At 46.8% G+C, this 12,500-nt stretch overlaps 1 protein-coding gene across 2 annotated transcripts in view; it reads left to right on the top strand.

The window, feature by feature from the left end:
* Window positions 1–12,500, top strand: part of gfra1a (gdnf family receptor alpha 1a) — a 142,207-nt gene that overhangs the window by 101,271 nt on the left and 28,436 nt on the right. For both annotated transcript variants that reach the window (XM_080782825.1, XM_080782826.1), the window contains 3 exons: window positions 7,268–7,446; window positions 7,981–8,153; window positions 10,225–10,334. In XM_080782825.1, coding sequence (XP_080638951.1) covers window positions 7,268–7,446; window positions 7,981–8,153; window positions 10,225–10,334 — 462 coding nt within the window. The remainder of the gene's footprint in view (window positions 1–7,267; window positions 7,447–7,980; window positions 8,154–10,224; window positions 10,335–12,500) is intronic.

Raw genomic sequence — 12,500 nt, forward strand, 5'->3', positions numbered from 1 at the left:
TTTGGGCGCGGGAGAACCCCTTTTGGTGTTTCAAGCATTATATGTTATGCTTTAGCTATTGAAAAATAGCAGATCTTGGGGTGGCGCGCAACGAGCTTGTATAGGTCTGCTATTTTTTTTTTAATCGTGAAAATGTGGCACAAATCTTTGAATATATATATTTCAGAGCGAACATTTTTTAACTAAAATATTTGCTTCTGGGGGGGTCCCTGGAACTACATATTTTGAGATGGGGGTGTCCGTGGCCCAATAGAGATAATTCTGGGGGTCCTTGACATGAAAAAGGTTGCGCACCACTGACATACTGTACTGTAGAAACATGGGTTTCTCAGTCCAAAATGGATTAATCTTTTTTTTTTTTCTTCCCCCAAGTGGAATGATTCAGGAGCCTGGAGTCAGAGCAGAGAGATAAGTGCACAGAAAGGGCACTTCATTCTGATTTCACACTGCTGTCCGCTATATTAACACACTATTAAGCTATTAAGAATGAGCGAAAGTGATTGAAAGTAATTGGTTTTGAAAAGGTCCCCCGCCGGAGCTGATTTATCAGCAATAGAACCAATAACTTTATTTATCTTTCTATTGTGTTGGTCTTGGATATTATATAGTCGAGTCGTGACCGCGTTCAGGCCAGCTACAGCAGCACTGGAGACCACTTAAATGACTCCGCACTTTGTTCCAAAGAACAATGCAGGGCAGATGGCAGGGGAGAGAGAGGGAGGGAGAGAGAGGGAGGAGAGGGAGAGAGAGAGAGGGGGAGGGGGAGGGAGACAGAGAGAGGAGAGAGACAGAGAGAGGAGAGGGAGAGAGACGGAGAGAGGAGAGGGGAGAGGGAGAGAGACGGAGAGAGGAGAGGGGAGAGGGAGAGGGAGAGGGAGAGGGAGAGAGACAGAGAGAGGAGAGGGAGAGAGACGGAGAGAGGAGAGGGGAGAGGGAGAGGGAGAGGGAGAGGGAGAGAGACAGAGAGAGGAGAGACAGAGAGACGGAGAGAGGAGAGGGGAGAGGGAGAGGGAGAGGGAGAGAGACAGAGAGAGGAGAGACAGAGAGACGGAGAGAGGAGAGAGGAGAGGGGAGAGGGAGAGGGAGAGGGAGAGGGAGAGAGACAGAGAGAGGAGAGACAGAGAGACGGAGAGAGGAGAGAGGAGAGGGGAGAGGGAGAGGGAGAGGGAGAGAGACAGAGAGAGGAGAGGGAGAGGGAGAGGGAGAGAGACAGAGAGAGGAGAGGGAGAGGGAGAGGGAGAGGGAGAGAGACAGAGAGAGGAGAGGGAGAGAGACAGAGAGAGGAGAGGGAGAGGGAGAGGGAGAGAGACAGAGAGAGGAGAGGGAGAGGGAGAGGGAGAGGGAGAGAGACAGAGAGAGGAGAGGGAGAGAGACAGAGAGAGGAGAGGGGGAGAGGGAGAGAGACAGAGAGAGAGGGAGAGAGACAGAGAGAGAGGGAGAGGAGAGGGAGAGAGACAGAGAGAGGAGAGGGAGAGGGAGAGGGAGAGGGAGAGAGACAGAGAGAGGAGAGGGAGAGGGAGAGGGAGAGGGAGAGAGACAGAGAGAGGAGAGGGAGAGGGAGAGGGAGAGGGAGAGAGACAGAGAGAGGAGAGGGAGAGAGACAGAGAGAGGAGAGGGGGAGAGGGAGAGAGACAGAGAGAGAGGGAGAGAGACAGAGAGAGAGGGAGAGGAGAGGGAGAGAGACAGAGAGAGGAGAGGGAGAGGGAGAGAGGGAGAGAGACAGAGGGAGAGAGAGGGACAGAGAGGGAGAGAGACAGAGAGGGAGAGAGGGAGAGAGACAGAGAGACAGAGAGAGAGAGACAGAGAGAGAGGGACAGAGAGGGAGAGATATGGATGGTGATGGTATATGGAGGAGGGCAACTATAATGAGCAGAATCCATCCGGCACCCCCCCCCATGGATAGAAAGATTGAGCAAAGACCGACCAAAACCAAAAAACATTGTATAAGAAAAGAGAAGGCAGGAGGTGTCAGGTATACACAGAGAGAAGGAGGAGGAGAGGAGAGGAGCATGCTGGGGAGAAAAATGAGCGAAAGTGATCGGGGTGGCAGGGAGGGACAGAGAGGGCATAACGGGGGGGACGGGGGGGGGACGACGACAAAACAAAAAGAACAAGAGGCATGGGGGACAGACGGAGCAGGGGGGGAGGGGGGGGGGAGAGGAGAGGAAAGGTCAAGATTCGACCCCGTGGCGTCCCGTGGTAATTGAAATTAGCTGGGGGGGTCGGAGGGGGTCGGAGGAAACAGGCGACATGATAATCAATTTGAGCCTGGATCGGAAACACGAGCCGCTGTGGGGGGGGGCTCGTCTCTCATATACCAGGCCTCCAGATGGCCCCGGCCCCCTTCCCTGTTGTGTGGGCCCTGTCAAGAGTGTGCTCTGTGTGTGCGTGTGTGTGTGCGCGTGTGTCTGTGTGTGTGCGTGTGTGTGTGTGTGTGCGTGCGCGTGTGTGCGCGTGTGTGTGTGTGCGCGTGTGTGTGCGCGTGTGTGCGCGTGTGTGCGCGTGTGCGTGTGTCATAGAGAGACGGTACCATCTGCCGAGGGAGCACTGGGAGTTCATCAAACTCTCTGGCTAACCAATGGGGGCACCATTGTGTGTGTGTGTGTGTGTGTGGGGGGGGTGGGGTGAGGGGTGGGGGGGGAGGTGAGGAGGTTCCTGTGTCTTTCAACACAAACACAGATAGCATTATGTGCACACCTCTGTGCACTGCACACAGACAACATACTCAGAGGCTGAAACGAGACAGATCTCAGTTTAACTCTATAGTCTAGTCTAGTGGATGTTGCTAATTGGCATCCCCCCCACACACACACACACACTTTACATACTGGGCATAGGCCAAGATGTGTTGTCGTCGTCGTCCACCCTCATGCGCACAATCGGAAAGCACTCAAAGAGACATATACCTGCCAGACGAGTATATACGCTCTCTATACAAAGGCTGAAAGGCGCATGCATTTGCATTCCAATGGAGTGATTGAAGGGTCGCGCTCTAACTGCTGCAACGCCCCAATCAGCTGTCCAACTAATAAGTTCTCAGGTCCTGGTGCTGGTGTTTTGTCCTCTCTTTTGTGTGAGGATTTTGGCCGGGCATAAATGGATTTGGACAGGCCTTATATTGTGGATACGCCACTGCAGTCGTCATGCGGTGGCAGAATGATAAACCCAAAATTGCAGAGTCACAGGAAACAGTGTTGAATTCAAGGTATTTAATGAATGAAATAGGCAAAAGTCTTAACACTGAAGTTGATACTCAGCAGGAATCCATGCAGGCAAATAATCTCACGCATGAGTAGAATGCAGGAAAACACAGGACAAAAACTCACACTTGAGTATAGAAACGCAGTCAACGGGAATAAATCTCATCCTTGAGTATAGACATAGGAAACAGGAATATATCTCACTCAGGAGGCAGGAACCAAACAGAAAATGACATGGTATAGTCAAACAGGAAACATGCGCCGACGACATCAAACTATGAACTGACAACAGTGTTTTGCAATGAGTCCCGTTATGTAGTGAGCAGGTAAATTGTCCCAAGTGTTCACAGGTGGGCTGACGAGGGAGTTGGAGACAGGTGAGTGCTATAGGGACTGACTGAGTGAGTGGAAGGGAAACATGGGAGTGGCCACAGGGCGGACATGGTCTGTGTGTGGAGGGACAGATCCTAACAGCAGTCAGCCGGTCAGACAGACAGTCAGACGGGCGGACGGGCGGGCTCCCCCTGCTTGTTTTTAGTCTCGCAACAGTTGCTATACGAGTTGGAATAAAATATGGATATTATACGCCGAAGGTATTATACCCCCAGGACGTATACTTGAAGAAACGTGTCAGATTCATCATACATGCCACGTGCTTTTTATTGGGTATTAGGCCCTCAAATTACGATATACAGGCTATATTATACGAGAGCTTTTAATGTTATTCTTCTTCCGGTTTGAGGGAAAAAGGAAAGTTCCGTTTGATTGTTTCCGGACTTGAATTATAAAATTGCCCCCCCCTGGTTCGTTTTTTTTTGACGCACGCGACGGAGACGCGCAACGCGCCCCCCTGGTGGAGACCACGCCGTTATGGATTGCGATGGTTCTATAATTGCGGCTTCATTTGTACACATTATTTATTTTTTACAACCTGGACTTAAAAACTTAAAAGTGAAAAGTTTGAAAACTCCCAAAAGGATACACATTGTTCTTTTATTGAAATTCTATTGTTGTTCCATGCAGACAACCCTGGATGGCACTCGGTGGCGCGCTATACGAGCTTGTGTAGATCTGCTATTTTTTTGAAAAATCGTGAAAATGTGGCACAAATCTTTGAATATAAAATGATATTCTCGGCTCGGCTCTTCTCCGGTATACACACTGTAGAATCCCGAGTGTTCATTTGAGAGTCTATATATATAGACATGGAACCAATTGGAGCCTTTATTAGTTCCATTTGCACACTCTCGGGGGTTAAATCAAACTCAGGATTTTATTAACAGCTTCTCTGTCACCAATTAACACTTGAACTAACCATCCCCATACAGACTCTCTCTCACTCTCTCTCTCTCTCTCTCTCTTTCACCCTCCCTCACCTCTCGTTAACACCGTCAGACGTTGTGACACACTCAAGTTATTTGGTTACTCCTTCCCTCCAATCGTTCTTTCACTCCTCTGCTCCTTCTTTTAGTTAGGCTGTGGGGCTCTTCCCGTTTTAATTGGCACTCGTTTACAGAGGGGACCAAAAAAAAAAAAAAAAAGCTGTTTTTGCTCCATTCCCCTTCCAAAAAAAAGAAGACAGAAAAAAAAGGCAGGGGAAAAAAGTGTTGTGGCAATGTGTTAATTAATGGGGGATCCATGAGAACGCTAGCAATTAGTAACAGGCCGACAGATGAGAAAGGCGGTGCACTGGAGACTTTGATGAGTATAGGCCGAGAACACACAGGCTTCACACCGACACACAAACACATGCACAGGAAGGGACACGCATGCACGCACGCACACACACACACACACACACGCACGCACAGGAGAGGACACACATACCGTACAGCAGTGGGTCGAGAGGTAGTGCAGTGGCTTGGAAATCGTGACATTTTACAGCTATAACTGCTCCCACTGAGCAGGTTGGTTTCCACCATCGGTGTGTGAATGGGAGAATTGTAATGTAATTGTAATTGTAATTGTAATGTAATTGTGAATGGGTGAATTGTAATGCAATGTAATTGTAATGTAAAGCACTTTGGAGAAAAGCACTATATATATAAGCAGTCCATTTGATTCCGCCGTCAGTGTGTGAATGTGTGAAACTATATAATGCGCAAAACTGTAAACTATACTTTGGATAAAGGTGTTTTGGATGAAATACATCGTTTACCATTTTTGCGCACACGAACGCGACACACTCAAACAAACGCACGTATGGATGGACGCACACACGTCACACGCACGCACACACGTGCACGGAGATGCTATAAAAAGCAGTTCACACATGCCGCAAAACACCGTTCGCGTGCTACTACAAACAACCATGCTTTCACTTCACACACGGTTGCATTGTGTGCTCAGTAAAACCTCTCCGTCATTAACCCATTCTGACCTGAGATCAGATTCATACGAGGTTTCCACTGGACACACACTGGTCTGATGAACCCATTCTGACCTGAGATCAGATTCTAAAAATGTCAAGTCGTTCTTCGATTTTTCAAAAATAGCAGACCTACAAGCTCGTAGCGCGCCACTCGGTGGCGCGCTATGAGCTTGTAGATCTGCTTTTTTTCAATAGCTAAAGAATAACATCATGCTAACACCAAAATGGGTTCCCGTTCAGAATGGGTTAATGTATATCCTTTTGCAACTTTGAGAGCGTATACATGTGTAACCATCTGTACCCATGACTATAGGGTACATTTGGTTACATTAACCTGTTCTGGGCGGGAACCCCTTTTGGTGTTTTAAGCATTGTGTTATAATTTAGCTATTGAAAATCTACAAGCTATACGAGCTTGTAGATCTGCTATATATATTTTTTTTATCGTTAAAATGTGGCGCAAATCTTTGAATATATATGCTTTCAGAGCGAACGTTTTAAACTCAAATCTTTGCTTCCGGGAGAGGGTCCCCTGGAACAACATATTTTCAGATGGGGGTCGGCGGGGAATTATACACATATATTTTTGGGGGTCCTTGACATGAAACCTTTTTGAACACAACTGACATAGAAACACATAGGTTTTTCACAGAACTCTCAGGATTTAGAAGACGGTTGTATAGAATCGATGGTATATATAGGTCTAAATGGGCTATAACTCTCATTGAATCCTCAGAGTTAACTCATTCTGAACGGGAACCCATTTTGGTGTCGGCATCATGTTATGCTTTTAGCTATTGAAAAATAGCAGATCTACAAGCTCATAGCGCGCCACCGAGTGGCGCGCTACGAGCTTGTAGGTCTGCTATTTTTGAAAAATCGAAGAACGACTGACATTTTTTTAGAATCTGATCTCAGGTCAGAATGGGTTCATCAGACCAGTGTGTGTCCAGTGGAAACCTCGTATGAATCTGATCTCAGGTCAGAATGGGTTAAATGGACACCCAGGATTTCACAGCGTGTATGTACTGTATATACAGGATTGCAGTATAAGCCTATATCTTCTGCGGTGTGTGTGGTTATCTATCAGCGGGCGAGGCATAGCACTCGTGGCCGCCGCGACAGCCTCATTACGCATGCGGCCATCTCTCTTCTTCCTCCTCCTTCGTCTTCTCCTCTCTTATTTCCATATTGCTGTTATATGGAAATGCTGCATGCATGCAGGGGGGTTCGGGGGGGCCTTGCGGGAGTTGAATTGCTTTTTGTTTTTGCCATGCTGAGCTCTGTAGCTTTTTTTTCTCTCTGCTGCACTCCGCATCTCATGAGCGTCGGAGGAGAATCCTTATCCTGTGTGCACAGCACTTCTCCCCCATGCACGTTCTCCCCCCTCTCTCTTATCATTTCTTGCTTTTGGGGGCTTTTCCTTTTTTGCCCAGCCTCTCTTGTTTGTACTTGTTATGGAACTTTAAAATAAAGTGTATACGTATATGCCAGACGAGTACTATACACATCGCACGTCGTCGTCATTACCTGGATGACATCCAGTAAATTGTCTCTTCTTGTTTTCCTCTCCTCTCCTCTCCTCTCCTCTCCTCTCCTCTCCTCTCCTCTCCTCTCCTCTCCTCTCCTCTCCTCTCCTCTCCTCTCCTCTCCCCTCCTCTCCTCTCTTCTCCTCCCCTCTCCCTCTCCTCTGCAGGGGAGCCCGCGGTGACCCGGGAGAACAACTGTCTGAACGCGGCCAAGGCCTGTAACCTCAACGACACGTGCAAGAAGTACCGCTCGGCCTACATCAGCCCGTGCACCAGCCGAGTGTCCACGGCCGAGGTCTGCAACAAGAGGAAGTGCCACAAGGCACTCCGCCAGTTCTTCGACAAGGCAAGGCAGCCAAGGACCCCCAAACAACTGACCGTATAGTCACGCAGCAGCCACATTGGGGCGGGGGTACCCCATGTCGGATTGTCTTTTATAGTCTACTATTGGAGATCTGACTTAGGGCCGATTCATACTCCTATTTTACCGCTGTTTCGGCGCTTCAGTGCCGAAATGATTTTGGCTCGTCAGAAAGTTTCTGTGGCACTGAAGAGTGCCCGCCCCCCCCCGAACCTCAAATGACGTCACATTGTAGGCTCTACAGCGCCGAACCGACTTTTATTCGGCTCTAAAATAGGAGTATATGAATCGGCCCTTAGACCTACCAATTGTGTGATTAAATGAAAAATAGCAGATTTACAAGCTCTAGACCTACAAGCTCTAGACCTACAAGCTCGTAGCGCGCCACCGAGTGGCACGCTACGAGCTTGTAGGTCTGCTATTTTTGAAAAATCTTTGAATATATATTCTTTCAGAAGTGAATGTTTTTTAACTCGGGTCTAAATGGGTTTTAAAGTCGTCGTCCGTTGTCCCTCGCAGGTCCCTCCCAAACACAGCTATGGCATGCTGTACTGCTCCTGTCCGCCCAGCGACCAGTCGGCCTGTTCCGAGCGCCGGAGGCAGACCATCGTTCCGGTTTGCTCCTACGAGGAGAAACAGAAGCCCAACTGTCTGGAACTACAGGCCTCCTGCAAGACCAATTACATCTGTAGGTAAGACTTATCTCCCTCAAATACCGTCCGTGTAAGCGAAACAGACCACAGCAATTACATCTGTAGGTATACAAGTAAGACGCGCGAACGCGGGAAGCGAACGCAGCTCGTAAATTGCAATAACAACAATTAGAATAAATTACGTACTTTAAAAAATACAAAATTACAAAAAAAAGAGAACAAACCCTTAGTGTGTGTTTTTTTTTAAGTTTTCTTAAAAATTCTTTTTTAGTTTTTTTAAAGTTATTTTTCATTGTTTTTATTTATTTATTTAAGTTAAGTTTTTTTAAGTTAAGTTTTTTTAAGTTTTGTGTGTGTGTGTGTGTGTGTGTGTTTTGTGTGTGATACAGCTGCGCCCTCTGGTGGCGGGCGGGTGGTGTCACAGCGTGACACACACACACACACAGACAGACAGACATCTTCTGCTAGGTCTCATAGTTAGTGCTCTCTGCGTTCGCAGTAAGACACAAGCTACCGCAGTGGATGTATACACCTTAAAGTATATATATGAATAGAGAAGACACCCGAGTTCTCCTTCCATCCACTTGCATTAAGTTGCTCAAAAGCGCATTTCCGACCAATCGCAAAACACACAAGTGTCATTCACGGAGAATGTCAAACTGATTCGTAAAGCACCCGACGTCATTTCCTTGAGCGGTATACTTCCGCCAAAATCCTGCAACTTCCGCCCGAAAACAAATGATAGCGTCTACACTGCGTAGGTCTTGCCCAGTGTGATGTACTGTACAGTACACCTAGCATTCTGTTAACTGTGCATTCCTTTGGATTTCTTTAAATTTTAGTTTTTTTCATGTCATATGAAAGCAGGGAATCATAGCTTCAAATTGACATATTGGTCGTTCAGTTTGACCCACCAGTTTCGGAGACATGGCTTATAGAGTAATGCCTTGCAGAGAAAACAGCGAGTTGAGAAAACGGGCTTGAAAGGTTCACTTCTGTGGTCTCTAAAATGATCACATACCTATAGCTATACATGTTTAAGCATACATTTCATGTTTACATGTCGGTTTCAGCTCTTGACACTTCTTTCAGACGTGCTCCATAGTTAAAAGCTGGAGGTTGCGCGATTTGCAGGCTCTCAGGCAAAATCCGGTCACATAATATTATGTCCGTGACCCTCTGGAGTCGTCCATTTAGTGTACTTCTGGAACTAATGGAGGGATTAGTGGTTCTAAATGAGCTCAGTTTGGTCTGTCCCCATAGGCGCTCTCTCTCTCTCTCTCTCTCTCTCTCTGTGAGTGTGTGTGTGTGTGTCTCTCTCTCTGCAACTCTGCAACGTTGCATTTCCTACACACGCACCCATCACTCTTCGTCTTCGGTGCGTTATCTGCATCCATCCATCCAGCAACATGTCCGGCGGTAGAACAACAGGTCTCAGTCGCGCGTGGGGCCATTTTGTCCTGTCGGCACGGAGACTAGATTAAGCAGTCGTGTGTGTTTCTGCAGACTCCCGCGCGCCATATGTCAGTCGCTGCACTGCCTGGCGCGTTAACACAACTCTCACCGCGCGCTGGTCTGCTCCGCTCGTCAAGATTGGTCAGATTATATATACACATCACCCTTGTGGGTGCGTGTGTGCGTGTGTGTGCGTGTGTGTGTGTGTGCGTGCGTGCGTGCACAGACTTAGTAAAAGGTGGAAGGTCGTTAGGAGACAGAGTTCAAAGGTCACCGACCGAGTGCTTTTTTGTCTGTGCCCTTTGTGTCTGTTTATATCCGACGGTAAATACATTATGCGTTCTCTGAACATGACCACGTCGATCGTTAGAATTCCACACGTGAAATCAATCCTCACTGTGAGTGCGTTATGTGCGTCCAGGTCTCACAGTGAGTGTAGCCTACGTGTTTAACCCCCCACGACTGACACATAGAACCAGCTTTTTCAAGAAAACTGTCATTTTCAAACAGACATTTTTTATAGAATCTGATCTCAGGTCAGAAGAACGGGTATAGTACTTTTTCCTTCCCACCACTGGTTATATGTGCATATCCCAGGTATACTCAACAGTGAGTGAGTGTTTTATGTGTGCCGTCCACCCCCATTCATTCCCAGGTCTCGTCTGGCTGACTTCTTCGCCAACTGCCCGCCGGAGCCTCGCTCGCCGTCAGGCTGTCTGAAGGAGAACTATGCAGACTGTCTGCTGGCCTACTCTGGTCTCATTGGTGAGTATATATATATATATATATATACGTACCAGCAGGGCAGCTATATAGCGGCCACTCGACCCCACTCTGACTGCATGCTATAGAGCCCTGTGACTGCATATATGTCAAACTCAAGGCCCGGCCGGGGGCCAAATCAGGCCCGTGATTGAATTATATTTTTTTGGCCCGCGGGATGACATTTAATTAGTATTATTATAGAACTGGCCCTCTGGTATATTATTGCACGGACCACCATGATACTATACAAGTCCTGCTTTGTGAGGATCATATAGAACAGGAAACTGAGCTTATTTTCAGTTTGAAATGCATTTACTTTTTTTGCTATTTGACCTGGGACGTCCTCCTGACCGCGGTGCCCCGTGTGTCTAAACGCAGTCCTGGCCCTCGACTTCTACCAATGTCTTTATTTTGGCCCGCCGTGTATTTGAGTTTGACATCCCTGCAGCGTCGAAGTCCCGCCCCCCTTGCATGACGACGCCAGACCCAGGAAATGTATGCACTTTTTCCCACATAGACATTTCATTAGGTATTTATTTAAAGACCCTTTTTAAGCGTCGCACGAAGCCACCTCGAGTCGTGACGAATCATGACAAACAAACACAAATGGACCAAACAAATTATTACAAAGAAGGAAAAACAAGAAAAAAATGTGTTGTATAAACCTGGCCGCTTTCTAATTCTTTGTGTTTGGCCCCGAAACATTGTGTTTGTTGTCATGATTTGTCGCGACAAGAGTTGCAGCTTTGTCCGCGGTGTAAACGTCTTTAAATAAATTTACGTTCTTTGAAAAGTTCTATGAGGAAAATGAACGGGGATTTCTTTTCCGGGGTCTCACGAGGGGGGCGGGACTGCGACGCTCTATAGAGCCCTAGCAGCCGACCAAACGGATGAGATTTGGAAAAACATATATATATATATATATATATTTTTTTTTTAATTTTTGTGGCTTTCGCCTTTATTTCATATTTTTTTTATGGAGGGACAGACAGTATAGGCTGACAGGAAATGGGGGAGAGAGAGATGGGGGGGGGGAAGACATTATAATGCAAACACCCTATTAAAAAACCTTTAAAAAATAGCCAGTCTGCTCAGCCAGTGTTGTTTTTGGCAGCAATGTTCGATTTTAGTCTTTTGAAAAGTTTTCATTTAGTTTTAGTCACATTTTTAGTCACATGGAATGTGTCGGTGTTAGTCTAGTTTTAGTCGACTAAATGTCATGAGATTTTAAGTCGACTAAATCTACAGTTAATTTAGTCAACTGTAGTTTTTTTTGACCAAATGTGTTTAGGCGGGCCTTGATGCCGTCGTAATGACAACGACGCGCTGTGAGCTTGTAGATCTGCTATTTTCAGCCAAGTGTTACATGACTTATACTGGATCTCGTGTCCACTATAGTCCCTTCCTAACATTTCAGTGTATAGTTTTCATCCGTTGACGAAATTGTCAATACATTTAGTCTCAGTTAGCTTATAGCTTAGTTTTTATTTAGTTTCCGTTTAGTTTTCGTCAGTGAAAAACAGTAGTCGACGGAACATTTTCCGTCTTAGTTGTAGTCGACGTTATATATTCTTTGCCATCTGAGCTACATATCTCCGGAGTTATGGAGAAAAAGTTAGACGCCAGATTTTAATTAAAGCTCGGTGAAAACTGACGATATAAAAAAATTCCATACTCCGAGAGGGATACTGCAGGGGAGCATAAAAAAAAAAAAAAAAAAAAGGATTTTAATTGTTAATCATTTGATTAATAGACCTATATACGCTTACGAGAATACACAGAGCTTTTTCTTTTAGGAATTCAAATGAAAACAGCCGCAGAGCACTATACACAGCCACACACACTCACAGTGTCACAGTTAGTTCCCCCCCGGGCCGGTCGGTCCGCGAATAAAGGTCCCGCTAAACAGCAATACAATAGACCTCTTTAGGCAACATGAGAGAGATGGGGGGGGGGGGGGGGGGGGGGGTAGGGGCGGGGGGGTGATGGAGAGAGGCAGAGGGACAGAGCACTGTCAGCAGAGGGAGAGAGAGGGACGAGACAATATAGCGAGCTTAAAGATATGAAGAGAACGGGAGAAACTGGGTATAATTATGGAAGAAAAGTCAGACATTGTTTCTCTTTCATCGTCTTCGTTCTTCTTCTCTCTCCTCTTGCTGTGCATTT

Source organism: Protomyctophum bolini, assembly GCF_963924005.1.
Source record: "Protomyctophum bolini genome assembly, chromosome: 14".
NCBI lineage: Eukaryota > Metazoa > Chordata > Actinopteri > Myctophiformes > Myctophidae > Protomyctophum > Protomyctophum bolini.